The 18,907-nt window shown below is 41.1% G+C and overlaps 1 protein-coding gene across 4 annotated transcripts in view; it reads left to right on the top strand.

The window, feature by feature from the left end:
- Positions 1-18,907, top strand: part of Asah2 (N-acylsphingosine amidohydrolase 2) — a 101,580-nt gene that overhangs the window by 41,459 nt on the left and 41,214 nt on the right. For all 4 annotated transcript variants that reach the window (XM_076919070.1, XM_076919079.1, XM_076919065.1 and 1 more), the window contains 4 exons: positions 6,286-6,435; positions 13,087-13,263; positions 14,370-14,497; positions 15,918-15,995. In XM_076919070.1, coding sequence (XP_076775185.1) covers positions 6,286-6,435; positions 13,087-13,263; positions 14,370-14,497; positions 15,918-15,995 — 533 coding nt within the window. The remainder of the gene's footprint in view (positions 1-6,285; positions 6,436-13,086; positions 13,264-14,369; positions 14,498-15,917; positions 15,996-18,907) is intronic.

Genomic DNA, 18,907 nt, shown 5'->3' with positions numbered 1-18,907 from the left:
AAAAGTCTCAAATGCTCCACTGCAATAGCCAGTTCCATTATATATTTTTTTAAAATTTTTATTATTGGATAATTTATCTACATTTCAGATGTTATCCCCTTTCCCATTTCCAACCCTGGAAACTCCTTATCCCATCCCCCCTCCTCCTGCTTCTATGAGGGTGTGCCCCCATCCATCCACCCACTCCCACCTCCCTGCCCTCGAATTCTCCCACACTGGGACATCCAGCCTTCTTGGGACCAAAGCCCTCCTCTTCCACTCATGCCCAACAAGGCCATCCTTCGCTACATATACAGCTGGAGCCTTGGGTTCCTCCACCCCAGGAGCGCTGGTTGTTTGGTATTGGCACTCTCCCCATGGCGCTGCAAGCCCTTTCAGCTCCTTTAGTCTTTTTTCTAACTCCTCCATTGGTGACCCTGAATCAGTTCAATGGTTAGCTTTGAGCATCTGACTGTGTATATGTCAGACTATGGCAGAGCCTCTCAGGAGAACAGTATATCAAGCTGCTGTCAGCATGCACTTCCTGGTATCCACAACAGTGTCTGCATTTGGTGATTGCACATAGAATGGATCCCCAGGTGGGGTAGTCTCTGGATGGTCCCTCTTCCAGTCTCCGCTCCACACATTATCTCCATATTTGCTCCCGTGAGTATTCTGTTACTCTTTCTAAGAAGGACTGAAGCACCCACACTTTGGTTTTTCTTCTTCTTGAGCTTCATGTGGTCTGTGAGTTGTATCTTGGGTATTGTGAGCTTTTGGGCTAATATCCGCTTATCAGTGAATAAATACCATGTGTGTTCTTTTGTGATTGGGTTACCTCACTCAGGATGACATTCTCTAGTTCCATCCATTTGCCTAAGAATTTTATGAATTCATTGTTTTTCATAGCTGATTAATACTCCATTGTGTAAATGTACCACATTTTTATATCCATTCCTCTGTTGAAGGACATCTGGGTTCTTTCCAGCTTCTGGCTATTATAAATAACCCTGCTATGAATGTAGTGGAGCATGTGTCCTTGCTATATGTTGGAGCATCTTTTGGGTATATGCACAGGAGTGGTATATCTGGTTCCTCAGGTAATACTATGTCCAGTTTTCTGAGAAACCACCAGACTGATTTCCAGAGTGGTTGTACCAGCTTACAATCCCACCAACAATGAAGGAGTGTTCCTCTTTCTCCACATCCTCGCCAACATCTCTGTCACCTAAGTTTTTGATCTTAGCCCTTCTGACTGATGTGAGGTGGAATCTCAGTGTTCTTTTGATTTGCATCTCCCTGATGACTAAGGATGTTGAAAATTTCTTAAGGTGCCTCTCGGCCATTCAAATTTCCTCAGTTGAGAATTCTTTGTTTAGCTCTGTACCCCATTTTTTAATAGGGTTATTTGGCTCTCTGGAGTATAATTTCTTGAGTTCTTTGTATATATTGGATATTAGCCCTCTATCTGATGTAGGGTTGGTAATGATCTTTTCCCAATCTGTTGGTTGCTGTTTTGTCTTATTGACAGTGTCCTTTGCCTTACAGAAACTTTGCAATTTTATGAGGTCCCATTTGTCAATTCTTGATCTTAGAGCATAAGCCATTGGTGTTCTGTTAGGAAGTTTTCCCCTGTGCCCATGTGTTTGAGGCTCTTCTCCAGTTTCTCTTCTATTAGTTTCAGTGTATCAGGTTTTATGTGGAAGTCCTTGATCCACTTGGACTGGAGCTTTGTACAAGGAGATTAGAATGGATCGATTTTCATTCTTCTATATGCTGACTTTCAGTTGAATCAGCACCATTTGTTGAAAACGCTGTCTTTTTTTCCACTGGATGGTTTTACCTCCTTTGTCAAAGACCAAGTGACCATAGGTGTGTTGGTTCATTTCTGGGTCTTCTCAATTCGATTCCATTGATCTTCCTGCCTGTCTCTGTACCAATACCATGCAGGTTTTTTTTTTTTTTTTTTTTTTTTTTATCACTATTGCTTTGTAGTACAGCTTGAGATTGGGATGATGATTCCTCCAGTATTTCTTTTATTGTCCAGAATGGTTTTTGCTATCCTGTGTTTTTTGTTATTCCAAATGAATTTGCAAATTGCTCTTTCTAACTCTGTGAAGAATTGAGTTGAAATTTCTGTGGGGATAGCACTGAATCTGTAGATTACTTTTGGCAGTATGGCCATTTTTACTATATTAATCCTGTCAATCCATGAGCATGGGGGATCTTTTCATCTTCTGAGATCTTCTTCGATTTCTTTCTTCAGAGACTTGAAGTTTTTGTCATACAGATCTTTCACTTGCTTGGTTAGATTCACACAAAGGTATTTTATATTATTTGTGACTATTGTGAATGGTCTTGTTTCCCTAATTTCTTTCTCAGCCTGTTTATTCTTTGAGTAGAAGAATGCTAATGATTTGTTAGAGTTAATTTAATATGTAGCCACTTTGCTAAAGTTATTTATCAGGTTTAGGAGTTCTCTGGTGGAAGTTTTGGGGTCACTTATGTATACTATCATATCATCTGAAAATAGTGATATTTTGACTTCTTCCTTTCCAATTTGTATCCCTTTGACCTCCTTTTGTTATCTAATTCTTTTGGCTAGGACTTTGAGTATTATATTGAATAGGTAGAAAGAGAGTGGGCAGCCTTGTCTAGTCCCTGATTTTAGTGGGATTGCTTCAAGTTTCTCTCCATTTAGTTTGATGTTGGCTACTGGTTTGCTGTATATTGCTTTTACTATGTTTAGGTATGAGCCTTGAATTCCTGTTCTTCCCAAGACTTTTACCATGAAGGGACGTTGAATTTTGTCAAATGCTTTGTCAGCATCTAGTGAGATGATCATGTATTTTTTTTTCTTTAAGTTTGTTTATATAGCTGATTACATTGATGGATTTTTGTATATTGAACTATCCCTGCATTCCTGGGATAAAGCCTACTTGATCATGATGGATGATTGCTATATGGTCAATTTTGGAGAAGGTACCATGAGGTGCTGAGAATAATGTATATTCTTTTGTTTTAGGATGAAATGTTCTATAGATATCTGCTAAATCCATTTGGTTCATAACTTCTCTCAGTCTCACTTTGTCTCTGTTTAGTTTCTGTTTCCATGATCTGTCCATTGATGACAGTGGGGTGTTGAAGTCTCCCACTATTATTGTGGTGCAATGTGTGCTTTGAGCTTTAGTAAAGTTTCTTTTATGAATGTGGATGCCCTTACATTTAAAGCATAGATGTTCAGAATTGAGAGTTCATCTTGGTTGATTTTTCCTTTGACAAGTAAGAAGTGTCTCTCCTTATCTTTTTTGATAACTTTTGGCTTTAAGTTGATTTTATTTGATATTAGAATGCCTACTCCAGCTTGTTTCTTGGGACTATTTGCTTGGAAAATTGTTTTCCATCTTTTTACTCTGAGGTAGTGTCTGTCTTTGTCACTGAGGTGCATTTCCTGTATGCAGCAAAATGCTGGGTCCCGTTTACATATCCAGTCCATTAGTCTATGTCTTTTTATTGGGGAATTGAGTCCATTGATGTTAAGAGATATTAAGGAAAAGTGATTTTTGCTTTCTTTTATTTTTGTTATTAGAGGTGGAGTTATGTTTGTGTGGCTATCTTCTTTTTGGGTTTGTTGGAAGAAGATTACTTTCTTGCTTTTTCTAGGGTATAATTTCCCTCCTTGTGTCAGAGTTTTCCCTCTATTATATTTTGTAGGGCTGGATTTGTGGAAAGATATTGTGTAAATTTGGTTTTGTCATGAAATATCTTGGTTTCTCTATCTATAATAATTGAGAGTTTTGCTGGGTATAGTAGCCTAGGCTGGCATTTGTATTCTCTGTATGACATCTGTCCAGGATCTTCTAGCTTTTATAGTATCTGGTGAGAAGTCTGGTGTAATTCTTATAGGTCTGCCTTTATAAGTTACTTGACCTTTTCCCCTTACTGCTTTTAATATTCTTTCTTTGTTTTGTGTATTTGGTGTTTTGATTATTATGTGACAGGAGGAATTTCTTTTCTGATCTAGTCTATTTGGAGTTCTGTAGGCTTCTTGTATGTTCATAGGCATTTCTTTCTTTAGGTTAGGGAAGTTTTCTTCTATAATTTTGTTGAAGATATTTACTGGCCCTTTAAATTGAGAATCTTCGCTCTCTTCTATACCTATTATCCTTAGGTTTGGTATTCTCATTGTGTCCTGGATTTTCTGAATGTTTTGGGTTAGTAGGTTTTTGCATTTTGCACTTTCTTTGACAGTTGTGTCAATGTTTTCTATGTTATGTTCTGCACCTGAGGTTCTCTCTTTTATCTCCTGTATTCTGTTGGTGATTCTTGCATCTGTGACTCCTGATCTCTTTCCTAGGTTTTCTATCTCCAGGGTAGTCTCCCTTTGTGATTTGTTTTTATTGTTTCTACTTCCATTTTTTATGTCCTATATCATTTTATTCAATTCCTTAACGTGTTTGATTGTGTTTTTTTGTAATTCTTTAAAGGATTTTTGTGTTTCTTCTTTAAAGGCTTCTACCTGTTTACCTGTGTTTTGTGTTTCTTTGAGCGAGTTATTTATGTCCTTCTTAAAGTTCTCTATATGAGAAGTGATTTTAAATCAGAATCTTGCTTTTCCCATGTCATGGGGTATTCAGGGCTTGCTATGGTGAAAGAACTAGGTTCTGATGATGCCAACTAACCTTTGTTTCTGTTGCTTATGTTCTTGTGCTTGCATTTCTCCATCTGGTTATCTTTAGTGCTACCTGCACTCACTGTCTCTGACTGGTGCCTGCCTCTTCTGTTATCTTGGTTGTGTCAGAACTTCTCAGAGTCCAGCTGTCTCTATGATCCTGTGATCCTGAGATCCAGGGTGTAAGAGCTCCTTGGAGTCAGGTTGCTTCTGTGATCCTGAAATTCTGGTGTGACCAAGCTCCTGAGATCTTGTGATCCTAGTATCTTATGTTTCTGGGTGTGTTAGAGCTCCTGGGAGTCCAGCCTCCTCTGAGTGTTCTTGGATTGGGTTCAGAGCTGATGCCCTAGGTCAGCTCAGGGCTCCCGCACAGACTGGAAGGAACCAGTGCCACTTGCTTGGACAGCATTCCTGGTCCCCTAGTGTCCCAATTCCTCCTTATTTGGGGGTTGGGGGTGTCATGGCCTCCTCACCTACAATCCTGGGATTGTTAGAGCTCCTGTTTTTATTTTTAAATATATTTTTTTGAAACAAAGTTCTGTGATATAAACCTTGGCTGGCCTAGAACTCACTATGTAGAAAAGGCTGACCTTGAACTCATACAGATCTGCCTGTGGTTGCCTCCCAGGTGTTGGCATTAAAGGCATGTACTGTGATGCCAGGACAGACAAAGATAGTTAAAGCTGTAAATCTATAATGGGCCAGCATCATGGACTTTCATGAGTCAGAGGCAGCCTATTGACAGCCACCATGCCAGTGGAGGAAATTTCCACTTTCCTTGATGGTTGCCTAAGGAATTAGAACAAGAAGTTGTCTGCTGGAATTTGTTCCTTTCTAGAAAATATTCTTTATTATACTCAGCTGTTTGTTCCGAAGAATAAGCTTGAACTGTGAACCCTAAATGAACAATCAAGAGTGGAAAGACAAAGTATACAGGTGGCCATTGGAAGACCTGGGTGTAGTTTTAATAGTGGTGTTTGTTCCTGCTGGAATTTGTTTCTTTCTAGCAAATACTCTTTAGTATACTCAGCTGTTTGTTCCGAAGAATAAGCTTGAACTGTGAGCCCTAAATGAACAATCAAGGGTGGGAAGACAAAGAATACAGGTGGCCATTGGAAGACCTGGGTGTAGTTTTAATAGGTGGTGTTTGTTTCTTTGTTCATTTTGGATATGGTGAAAGAAGGGTTGTGGAACAGGAGTGCATGAGATCTTACTTGCCTTAGCTAGAGAATGATGAACTGGTAAAAAGCCGAGTTTGGTGGAGGAAGGAGACACAGTGCCTTCCTTATAAAACCTTAGATGAAAATCATCCCATTACAGACTTAGGAAGTTTCCTGAGGGTGCAACCACCTGCCCTCCCCACACAGAAGATTGCCAATTTGATCAGTACTTTTCCTTTCTTTTTTTTTCTGTGCAAATACCAAAGTCTCTATCATGGTTTTAGTTTCTTTACATTTTTGGAAACACAAATCACACACACACACACACACACACACACACACACACACACACACACACGACTTCACTAAATCACAGTGTCATACCGATATTTCATTTGTGTGTCTCTGAGCAGTCTCTTCTGGTAAGATGGTGCCTGGCTCCTGAAGAACTTCAATGTCTTTCTCTCTTTTTAGATGGGCTATGGCAAAAATGGCCAGAATGCACGGGGTCTTCTCACCAGGCTGTTCAGCCGTGCTTTTATCTTCGCGGATCCAGATGGGTCAAATCGAATGGCATTTGTGAGCGTGGAACTATGCATGATTTCCCAACGACTCAGGTTGGAGGTGAGTGATACAAGGAGGGACTGGAAAGGACTCTGTGGACGTCCTTGACAGGAACTCTGTACTCTTGCTTTCTCATCTAATGAGTATCTCCTACCTTTAAAGTAAGGTGTTGACAGCCGGACAAATAATCATACAGGCAGATGCCCTTCCTTACTGCAGTCTTAAGTGTTCCTTTTCAAAGCATGTTTTCAGTTATGCTGACAGCTCATCATCGTTATGAATGCAAATGCTCTCTGAAAGCTTGCTATGCTCCACTTGCGTTATCATGTGTTCTCACGTAGTGATTCTTGTCAGGCATCTCAGAGCACCAACTGGTCCATGACATCTTCCTCGAGTTCTCACGCAGTCGAGAATGCCTGTAAAGAACCAGTTGAGGACTGAAATGCAGCAGAGAAGTGTAACACCAACAAGAGCAGCGATCAGGTGTCAGTCATGCAGGCTTGAGTTCTGACAGTCTTTTCTTTTCTTTTTTTTTTTTTTTTTTTTAATTTTTTCCCCCTCCCCTTCCCTCTTGGTCTGGCCCCGCTCGCTCCGGCCCAAAGGGTTTTTATTTATTTGTTTGTTTTTGTTTTTAAATTTATTTATTATATGTAAGAACACTGTCTTCAGACACCCATATGAATACATCAGATCTCATTACAGATGGCTGTGGGCCAACATGTGGTTGCTGGGAACTGAACTCATGACCTCTGGAAGAGCTGTCAGTGCTCTTAACTGCTGAGCCATCTCACCAGCCCTCTGGCAGTCTTTTTTGTTGAACACTTTACTGCTGTGCTGTGTGGAGTGGGTAGTGATGACATGGCCTGAAGACACCACCTGATGCTGCCACTCTTGGGACTGTAGTGGAACCCTCTCCCTCATGCAGATAGGCAGAGGCAGGAATTAAGTATTTTCATCTGTCCTATGCCAACAACTAATCCCTGAGCTGGCTCTGCTATTTTCCCCAGATAAAATAGCCAAATTCTAGAGAAGGTGAGTGACCTCCTAAAATTAAGACAGTTATTAGCAAATAGTAGAGCTGGGTTGTGAAAAACTGCATTCTTGAAATAGATTTTAGCTCCATCCCATTTACTTGAGACAGCGTCTCATGTAGCCCATGCTGGTCACAAACTCACTGGCATATGCTTGGATAACTTTGAACTTACAGGTTTTTTTTTGCCTCTACATCATGAGCAACAGGCTTACTTGTGGTTGATGTGGTGCTGATGATTGAATGCAGGGATTTCTGTATACCATGCAAGTACTTTACTAGCTATGGTACATCCAACTAAGAAAGACTTTGTTCTTTTAGTTGGAAAGTTGGCTCTATTGCTTCCTTTATGGTATTTTGCTAGTGTTTGCAGAGGACACAACTGAAGGAGTGTCAGTCCATGTCCTCTGTACAGTCGAGTCAAGTCTTAGGGGAAAGATTGTAACAGAAGTGTACAGGTTGCTGTCAGTCACTGGAGCCTAGTTCCATAGTAGTTATCTATTTTCGTATGGTATTTTATCCACCATAAAGTAGCCTAAAACAGCAATACTCAGCATCTTACTTACTTTGTGGAGCTGAAATTCAGGACTAGCTTAGCTTCATGGTTCTGGTATGAGTTCTCTTACAATTATAAGGATGGCAAAGAACAGACATGAAAGCTGCAAGGTCCACGCGCAAGATGGCTCACTAATGAGCTTGTTGGCAGGAAGCGTCAGGCCTTTGCTCAATCGTCCCAAATTTTTGCAGGGTGGATGACAGTGGTTTTCTAACTCATTTTCAGCAGTTGTACACAATCACTCTGTTCTGTTCATTAAGCAAGTCTACCCATATTTAAACTTAGGCAAGTTAAACTTTAGCACTATGTTTTGTTTTGAGACCAAGTCTCACTATGATGCTTAAGGCTATTTACTGAGGTAGGATGAACATATACAGTCTTTTAAGACTATCACAAGAAGACAAGGCCATGTAGAGGAAGAAAACCAGGAAAGCATAGTAAAAATCATACTTCACTGTGCAGAATTCCAAATGGTTATAGTGGAGAGGGAGTGTGTTGGTTAGTTTTTTTGTCAGCTTGATGCAAACTTGAGTTATCTAGAAAGAAGGGACCACAATTGAGAAAATGCCTTTATCTGAGTGGTCTCTAAGTCTGTTGGGTCATTTTCTAGACTTATTATTAATGTTGGAGGAAGCTAGCCTACTATGGGCAGAATTCCTGGGTAGATGGTCCTGGATTATGTAAGAAATCCAGCCAAGTAAGCCATGGGGGAGGGGAGGAGCAAGCCAGTAATCAGTAGTCCTCTATGGCCTCTGCTTCTGTTCCTGCCTTCAGGTTCCTGCCTTGAATTCTTCCTCTAACCTCATAATATAGCGCAACTTAAACTAAAATAAACTCCTTCCTCCACACGTTGCTTTTAGTCGTGGTGTTTTATTCCAGCAATAGATGACAAACTAGAATAGGGAGAGAGCAAAGTAAGGGGCAGAATAAACACAGAGGGCTGGAAGGGAGGGATATAGAGGAAAGGAAAGGGAGGGAAAGGCAGAACATATAGAGTCATGTATATAGAGATGGACCTGGATGGTACAATGGTCACAACCACAGAGACCCTCGGATGCTAAATAGATTTCAATTATGTGGGAAATGTGGAATCTTGGACAATGTTTGAGTGAAGTATCATAAAGACAGTTTTATGGAGGATGTTTAATTAGGTGGTGAGGCTTCATTTAGATTAAAATTACTTGCAACTAGAAGAAAAGTCACAGATTAGTAGATTCTTTAACGTGGAGACTCAATTGGTAAGGGTATCAATAAGAGGACAGTGGTCATACGAGGTATGTGAAACAGAAAATGTATAGTATGATGAAGTTGTAGGAGGTGTAGGAAGGCTAAAAGGGAAGTTAGAGCTTGGGAGGGGTTGCCAAACTCTTCCTGTCCATTTCCTGTATGTCACATGAAACTAGTCTGAATCCAATGGGATAAGAGCAAAACTACAAGATGGTAAGATATGAAGATGATTTGGGGATAAATGGAATTAACAGTAGTGATCATGGTGACCCAGGCACTGTTCAGAATAACCCATGGATGTTAACAACCCTTGAACTCTCTGAAGGAGATGTTATTATATTGGGACCAGAAAGAGAGAGAAATCAAGTTACAGAGAATAAAGTAACTTAGCCAAAGGTGTGTGGTGAGGAATTGTCAGAGCTAGGATCCAAACTTAGGCATCCTGGTGCCATACACTGTGCTCATTACCACTGCACCACACTGCTTTTCTGAACAATCAAAGATGGTTGGTAATGGCAGAGTCATGAGCAAAACGACAGACAGATGGAAACAGAAGTATTGAGAGGTTAATGGGTCAGAATCTAGATGCCCTTAGGTGGCCTTGACTTAACCACCTTTTGCTGTCTTTACCCCCCTTGCAATCTGAGGCCCAAGAGGAAAGCCTTTATACCAACCCACTTAGTTTTCACAAGTCAGTCTAAGGAAACGTAGAAGAAAAATGAAGACAGTTAAGCATAAGCATTAAGTGTATTTATGAAGTGTGGTTTTAGGTCGGGTCTCCATCTAAGACTGATGACATTTTCAGTGCTGAATGGAGATCGGGATAATCTGTAAGCTGTGAGGTGGGACAGGAAAACAGACTGTCTTTCATGCTCTTCAGATCCTGTTCCAAGAGTGTTCCAGCCGAAGAGAAGACAGAGAAGCGAGAAATAGACAAGAACTGTGGCCACTTCGCTCTGGGCGGACACAGCCTTCTTTTCTTGAAGTGGAACATGATTGCTTATAACAGCTATTTGCAGGCTTGTGATATAGAGTCAGTGCTTAATTTCTTTTCCCTTAAATCTCTATCAGAGGCAGTGGGTTAAGATATATGTGAGCTGTTTATTATTCTAAAATCCAAGGTTCATAGTATTTGTCTTAAGAACTCACTTCTTGACTCAGCATAAAGAAATGTACTAACGTCTAAACTTCTAAGTTAGGATTTATTAGGGATGTGTGGAGTGTTAGACTTGACTCTGTCTTCTCCCACTTCCCTGTCCTAGAGGAGAACTCTTGAGAACTGTGGCCTTTGACTTTAATTCAGCTCCACGGTGCTCATCTTTCTTTCTGATAGATTTTTCTTCTCAGTAAGCATGGTAGTTACTATCTAGAGGAATGTATGGGAGGGATGAGGCCTTGGGACTAGAGTTAAAGTTAAACAAAAGAGACACAGAAACTTGCTTGGATGGAGTTGAGGGCTGTTTGGTCAGAGGGATGCTAGTTATAAACTGCCATTCTCTTTCCATAGTATTGCTTATGTGAATATGACGTATTAGTTAGGGTTCTGTAGAGGAACAGGGCAGACAGCATGAAAAATAGAAAAACATGTATTTTATTAAATCACCTTCTGTTGAGACAGCAACAACAGTTTCTCTATAGCCGAGGGGCTGAGAACCTGGTGATAACTGGGTCCTGGTGGTGGGGAGCCTCAGCAGTAGGAGTGGGCAGACCCACAGTAACTGCCTCAAACTAGAGAGAACAAGAACGTGGTAGTTTCTTGGTGTCTAAGCAGTCCTATTCTGTCACTGAGGTCCTGTTGTGTCCTGGGAGAGCCGCTAGCTGTCAGTCAATGATAGAAGCTTGGAAACCCGGTTCTATCATCAACAGAGAAATCCTCAGTTAAGGTCTCTACTCAGTAAATTCTTCTTCTTCTTCTTCTTCTTCTTCTTCTTCTTCTTCTTCTTCTTCTTCTTCTTCTTCTTCTTCTTCTTCTTCTTCTTCTCCTTCTCCTTCTCCTTCTCCTTCTCCTTCTCCTTCTCCTTCTCCTTCTCCTTCTCCTTCTCCTTCTCCTTCTCCTTCTCCTTCTCCTTCTCCTTCTCCTTCTCCTTCTCCTTCTCCTTCTCCTTCTCCTTCTCCTTCTCCTTCTCCTTCTCCTTCTCCTTCTCCTCCTCCTCCTCCTCCTCCTCCTCCTCCTCCTCCTCCTCCTCCTCCTCCTCCTCCTCCTTCTCCTTCTCTTCCTTTAGATTTATTTCTTTTATTTTTTATATTATTTTATTTTATGTGAGTGAATATTTGCCTACATTTATGTATACATACCATATGTGTACAATACCTGCAGAGCTCCAAGAGGGCATAAGCTCTCCTGGAACTGGAGTTATAGACTGGTACAAGCATCCATGTGGGTGCTGGGAACTGAAATAGGCTCCTCTGCAAGAGCAGTAAGTGCTCTTAGCCACTGAGCCATCACTCTAGCTGAGTGGCAGGTAATTCTAATTTGTAGCAAATTGACATTAAAAATAGCTGTCACACATGGTAACCCTGGGGCATAGATAGGTTAATGAGGTGAAATATTTTACATGGTCTTTTTTTTTTTTTAACCACATTATTGGAGGAAGGCCGCTAGAGCTCATTAAAGAAGAAGGGGGTAAATTGACATCTCTGCATATTAAATGCATATCACATAAGCTGTTAGACCAGTGGCATGCTGAAACTGGACTGCACTATCTCAGGGGAGGTACTGCTAGTGGTTGCTTTGTGACTGACACTTTTTGGGATCATTTTAATGAAATGCCGCATAGAAGCAACAATAGCAGCAAATGGATCATAATTAGCTACTCAGTGACATTTACATTTTTCAGTATTTTTCTTGATATGTTGTGTACGTATGTGTGTGTGTGTACGTATGTGTGTGTGTGTGTGTGTGTGTTGATTGCCTAAGGTAATGAACATTTACTAAAATCCCCTTATCTATTGCTAAACAATGAAATTAAAAATCTTAGTGGCTCAAAGCAGTACCGATCTGGTATGATTATGGTGAGCTTTGTTTTGTTTGTTTGTTTAAGTCCTGAATGGCATGGCTTCGCACTCATATGCCTGCCCTATGACAGCTGATAGGAGGGTTCTTTCCTCCATGAGTTCTCCACTGGATTCTTGGGGTGGCCTCACACATAGTATAGGTGGTTTCTTATAGACCAACTTAGAGAACAAAGGGGTCTTCATCTTGCAAAGCAAGGTTTTGCGGTCTGCCCATTGTGTCTGGGATGCTTTTCCTACAGACAAGAGAAGTAGCCTCTCTCTTTTCATTTAAACATCTGCCAAACAGAGCCCCTCGTCAGGAAGACCTCTACTCACTACTACCCACCACCATTCTCCTTACCCTGCCATGTTTCCTGCATAGAATTCATCTCTAGGTGGTATACCAGTGCATAATTATTTTTGTCTTTCTCTTTCATCGTAATCAAACACCGTGGAGGGTCAGACCTACTATATTTCGATCTGTAAGAAACAGTAAATTTCAAAAGAGGAAAACATAAGAGTTCTGGTTAGAGAGACCTGGGCCTGGAGTTTGGCCTCCACTGCTCTTTAGATTAGTAGAAAAACCAACTCTTGTGTATTAGAGTTGTCAGCTAAAAACGGGGTTAATAATAACTACTCTTGGGGTTTTGAATATTTAAAATAACATAAGGTACATAAAATACCTAGCCGTGTCTGTGCTTGCATGTAGCAAGCAAGGCCCTACAGAATGATAGCATCTGCTGTCGTCATTATTATACTTGTTACTATGACGAGCAGCTTTGAAGGAGGGGCCAGCTGAAAGGGAAGAGGGCGGGACAGATCAGTGCTAGAGCTCTTCAGAAGCCCCCTTCCTGCTGAGATGCTATAGGATTCTTCTTAGCTCTATGTTTTGTTTTCCTTCAAGGTCCTGAAGAGACTACAGAGTAAATATGGCTCTCTGTATCGAAGAGACAACGTTATCCTGAGTGCCATTCATACACACTCCGGCCCAGCAGGGTATTTCCAATATACACTCTATATCCTTGCCAGTGAGGGGTTCAGCAACCGGACCTTTCAGTACTTAGTCTCTGGGATCGTGAAGGTAGGTGACAAGCACCCTAGCAGCCACGGTTTACTGTTCTCACGACGTTTCGGTTTCTCCTGCCTTTCTTCCTCTTTCCCACTGTTACCAGAAAAGCCTGCCCATCTCTTTTCAGCTCAGACACCAATCACCAGGAAATGATAGTGGGTGTGAAGGTGGAAGGATGCTTTAATGCTCTCCCTCAGGGACTGAGCGGTGGCAGGGCTTTGATAGGGAGGGAAAAGAGGTGCTGTAGGGACAAGGAGCCATACAGCAGGAAGGCCATGTGCTAAGTTAGGCCTTTGTCATCCAGGCTATGGATGTGATGTGAACCTCTCCTGAACCTCTATTTTCTCCTTGAGGATAGAGCACCCGCCGCAGATTGTCACCTCCTGTGATTAGTTGCAAATACATGACTTTTCTGTAAGTTAAACAGCATAGTAATTTTTGTGATTTGGATTAGTACACAGGTGGCAAAGGCAGGTTTTCTTTATAACATTCTTATACTGTGTTTAGCAATGTGTTAAAGGTTTATGAAATAAATGTCTTGGGCTGTAAGGACTATCAATTGTAGAAGAACTCAGTAGATTAGGAAATAGACATTACATACCTTAGTAAGAGTCGTATAGTTTGATATTTTTAAACTTTTGTTTTAGAATGTGTAAGTTAACATGTATTAAACTGTGATAAAAAAAATATCCCCTTCCCTGTGGCTCTCAGTTAAAAATGTTTGAAAACAAAGAGGATGATGAGGTTGGTTACTTGTGTGACATATGAAAATAAATTTTATCCCACAGTGGTAGGAATCAAGTGTCCCATTTGGGCCACCAAAAGGTCAAATTGTTCATGGCACAGCTGTTCATAGAGCTCAAGACTCTTTTATGGAAGTCTTTTGGGTGTGGTTAATAAGCATGAAGCGTCCTTATTCACAGCACTTCAGCTATGAAGACCATTTCCAATTACCTCCAGAATGACACTGGTCCTGTCATTCTCTAGCTGTGACTCTATAGTCAGGGCACAGCAGAAACAATGGATGTTGACAGAGCCCTCTTCTGTTTGAGTTGCTGTCTTCACAAAGATATGTAAGCTTCCAACTCTTTTTTTTTTTTTTTTTTTTTTAACTTCAGAGCATTGATATAGCTCATGAAAATCTTAAACCAGGCAAAATCCTTATCAACAAAGGAAATGTTGCTAATGTGCAGATCAACCGAAGCCCCTCCTCTTACCTTCAGAATCCACAGTCGGAGAGAGCAAGGTAAGCCTCAAGATAGTGTCACTGTATCTTTATGTAACAACAAAAGGCTAAGGAACCCTCAAGGTGGTGTCACTGTATCTTTATATAACAACAACAAAAGGCTAAGGAGCCCTCAAGGTGGTGTCACTGTATCTTTCTGTAACAGCAACAAAAGGCTAAGTTGTTGGGTGTAGTGGGATCTCACAAGGGTACTAAAGAAAACAACATCTTAACATGTTTATCTCAGACATGAAGAAACCAGAAATGAACGTAGACACAGAAATCAATTCTTTTCACCGTCTCTGCACACTGTTGTCTGTGGGAGACCACATGGAGGCTTGAACGTCTGTAGATGCTCCTGAGATCTTTTATTTTCTACTGTGTAGCTTTTCAGGATCTCTCACCTCAATCTGTTAGATCTGCTTCTCTCTCTATGAAGTAGAGATGTTCACAGGCAAAGCACACCGTTGAATGAGCAGGGTTTACTCTATCTCATTATCTGTTGTCTGGAAACATCATCATAGTCTATCTGAGTTGAGCAAGGAAGGATGAGATAGATTCTGGGAGGAAGGGCCAGGTATAGCAACAATCATAACTAAATGGAACAGCCAGTGGGCATGAGGGCTTTGTGTTTTTTAAAGCGATGAGCCAGGCTTGTGATTATGAGAAGACATACGTGGGCATTGTGACAGCTAACAAGGTTCTTAGAGTTTACAGCTCTAACTCTCCCACTTGACAGCTTACATTTGCATACTTTCCAAAGCTACTTAGTTGTAGGAGTTAGAATCTGAATCCCCTTGTAAAGACAGAGAGTTCTGAAGCCTCAGGTCTTGACCAACTGTGGTTTACATTCTCTGAGTCCTTCTGAAGGGATTCTATTGAAAGCTGATAGGAGTGGACATTTCAAATGCAAATCCTGTTTGCAAGAGACCTATCCATGTTATATTGTGACATATATATGGTATAAAAATGCATTTTAGCTTCAGTTAGTTGATCTAGTGCCCCTATCACTGATCATAATTGTAACCTGAGGAATGAGGTATTGGCTGCAGTGTAGGGTTTCTCTTTACTACAGGGTTCACTAAAAGGCATCAACATTTCTTTAGTCTTAGTGTGTGTGTTTTTATGTTTATGTGTGTGTGCAGGCAAGCACACCTGCACATGCTCACATGCATGTGTGTATGCCTGTTTGAGAGCACTCATGCCACAGCACATACATGGCAGTCAGAAAACAACTTCTGGGAGCTGGCTCTCCCCTTTTACTTTATGTGAGTTCTAGAGATGAAACTCAGGTCATGGGGCTTGCCTAGCTAGTGCCTTTATCCTCTGAGCCATCTCACCCACCCTTATTTTATTAGTTTTGTGTCTGCTTCTATTGTTTGTAGTAGATTAGGGTTAGTCTCAACTGTAAACTGACTGAGTTTCTTCATTTTGCTGACAGGTATTCTTCAAATACAGACAAGGAAATGGTGATCTTGAAACTGGTGGATTTGAATGGAGAAGACTTGGGCCTTATCAGGTATCTTATTCTTTCCCTTTTCTACTCTCTCTCCGTCACTCCCTTCCTTCCCCTATATTAATGTCTTTTCATAATTTTAGGGAGAGAAAAAAGAGACTAGAAGTGTGACAGCAAGTACTGAGAATTAGTTGTGTGGTTAGAAGTCCAGCCTTGGCATTAGACACAATTGGATCCCACCATCAGACCTTGGACATGGTTCTTAGCCTCTAAGGGCCGAGCAGTTCACATGTAAATTAATTCATATAAGGAGGGCTCAAGTGAGGGATTTTAGAGGTAATCTCAGGCTATGTACATCTGGCACATAATGAAAGAACCCAGTAAAGTTGTTTTGTTTTGATTTCATGGTGCTAGAGACAGAGCCCGGAGTCTTATGCACATTAGGCCACTACTCTACCTCTAAGCTGCATCAAACACATCTCTAGCCTTTAACATTTTGAGTCAGGGTCTTATTATATAGTTCAGTCTGGCTTGAACTTGCTGTGTAGCCCATGTTGGCTATGAATTAGCTATTGTCTTGCCTCAGCCCTACCTAGTACTGCTGTGTGCTACCACAGCTAGCAATACAGTAAATGTTATTGCTTGTCACTTTATCAAGATATAGTATGTGATTTTCTCTGATGTGTTTCCTAAGGATAATATATAATGCAGAGCAATGCTGACTAGGTATAGAAGCTGAGCTGGCATCACCCAAGGATGGAGAAGAGGCAAAACTTTGTCTTAGGACAGATTTTGACCCAATTATCTGATAGGGACATCGTGAAGGAAGGGACAGACTTGGTTTTCTTCCAAGAGAAGGCATTTGTCTTCATATGCCATTTCTCTCACGGAGATTGAACTAATCCAGGAATTGTGTAGATGGCTAGCATTGTTGTAGACAGCTTGACCTTTGGACTGAAAAGTGATACAAAATGCCCTCAGATAGTTTCTGGGAATGCTTGGTGCTACATTCAAATGTCTTGGGTTCCCTCTGGGCTCTAATCTTCTCAGCTATGTGACTGTGAGGATTAATTATGGGACTGTCTTATCTTATGTGTAACATGGGGATAAATTGAGCAGAGTCAGTTCCCTCAATGGAAGATAAACTAGACAAATAACCATAAGACAAATGGGATGATCAACAGAATAGTCATGTTCATTAATTAATAATGAACGAATTCATGAACTACGTTAACTAATATTATAAGGCATTGGGAAATATAGTACCAACTTATTTCAAGACCATTCCTTGAGCTGGACTTGGTAGAAGTCAAACATTTCTCAAGAAGGCTTGAAAACTGTGAGTTGGGCTGGACTGTGTGACCAGGATAAGGTGTGGAAGCAAGTGGGCTTCGAGCTCTAGTCTGCAGAGCACATTAGAATGGACTATTATCAGGAGAGGATCAGCACAGCAACATACATTTTAAATTGGTTTTACAGAGTAAGCCACAACTGGTGGGCAAGGGCCCTTGACCCTACTCTTTCTATTTATCAGTAGGCCGAATGATTGAAACCATTTACAATTCCCTTGTACTAGTTTTGAATCATTTGACAGTGACATCAGGCAATTAAAACAGTCAACTTTGGGGCCAAGATGCTCCGTGCGGCTTGCACATCACTGTGTTGCAGATCTGCATGTCTCAGGGTTAACTGTCAAGATTATTGGCAGAGCCCCTCCATGAGCTGTGCCTGACATCTTGCAGTAACTTGCCATTCTTTTGGCCGCTCCTAACATGCTCTCCTTGACACAACTGTTCTGGCCTCTTGCCACATAGTGATAACTATTTTTTGAATACATTAAAAATGATCCATGAAGTAAGTCTGAACCTTGGAACTGGAGAGATGGATCAGTCGTCAAGAGCCCTTGCTGCTCTTCCAGAGGTTCTAAGTTCTGTTCCCAGTACCCATGTCAGGTGGCTCATCACACTGTGTACTGAATGTAGCTGCAGCTATGGGGAATCTGGTACCCTCTCCTCCCTCTTCTGGCTTAGGTAGACACTCACTTGTACTTGGCATGTGCACACACAAATATACACAGACACATTAAAGACGAAACATCTGAGCTGCTAAATAACTTAGCCATCATGTGTTGGTCCTTGATATCATGCAGAATTCCAAAGTGGGAGGAGTTTGGAAATTTAAAAAAAATGGAAATTGACTAGACTAGTGTGGCCTTCAGCTGGGGAACAGAGATGAAGTGATTTGCCCCATGTCATAGCCGAAACCATCTTCTCAGGATTCCTTTCTCCCTACTTTAGTCAGTGAGTTTGTACTAGGCTCTTATAAATGAGAAAGGAACAGTTCACTCTCTGGCCTTAAAAATAGAAACCAAATATCTTAGAATTTAATACCTGTGTTTAGATTCCTTGAATCAGTCCCTCGGAGTCACTCTTGGAGACCCAGTCCCTAAATTGTGGATATCCTGTCTTTTCTCTGTACAGTGCTGATGCTTACTCTCTTACCAATGTCTGTGGAACATATATGTTGTGGGCTACGCTGCCTGTGCAATGAGCCAAAATAGACATAGCTGATCTTCTCAGAGGACCTGTAGCCCACTGATGGGAGCAGAAGGGATTTAATTAGCATAAGATACACATAAAATAATTGGGTTAAATGCTAGAAACTACATAGTTAAAGTATAAGAGGAAGTGAATGGAACCAAAATCTGAAGACTATTAGCTGGCAAGATGGGATAACAGGAACATTTGGGTGCGTGGAGAAGCACATGATGTTCCAGTTGAACAACTGATAGGATATCAGGGTGTCTAGAGAGCAGAGGACAAAGGGGAGGCTGTATAAAACACTCACAAATTAGTTACAAAGTAATGATTTTTATCTTGCCCAGGGTGGTGGCGCCTATCTCCCATCCAGCACTCTGGAAGCAGTCCAGAGGTTTCATCCAGTCTGGTCTACATTTTGAGGCTTTGTTTCTAAAG

This window comes from Arvicanthis niloticus, chromosome 1, assembly GCF_011762505.2.
Source record: "Arvicanthis niloticus isolate mArvNil1 chromosome 1, mArvNil1.pat.X, whole genome shotgun sequence".
NCBI lineage: Eukaryota > Metazoa > Chordata > Mammalia > Rodentia > Muridae > Arvicanthis > Arvicanthis niloticus.
The sequence above is the reverse complement of the archived record's forward strand: the minus strand, read 5'-3'. Positions and strand labels throughout refer to the sequence as shown.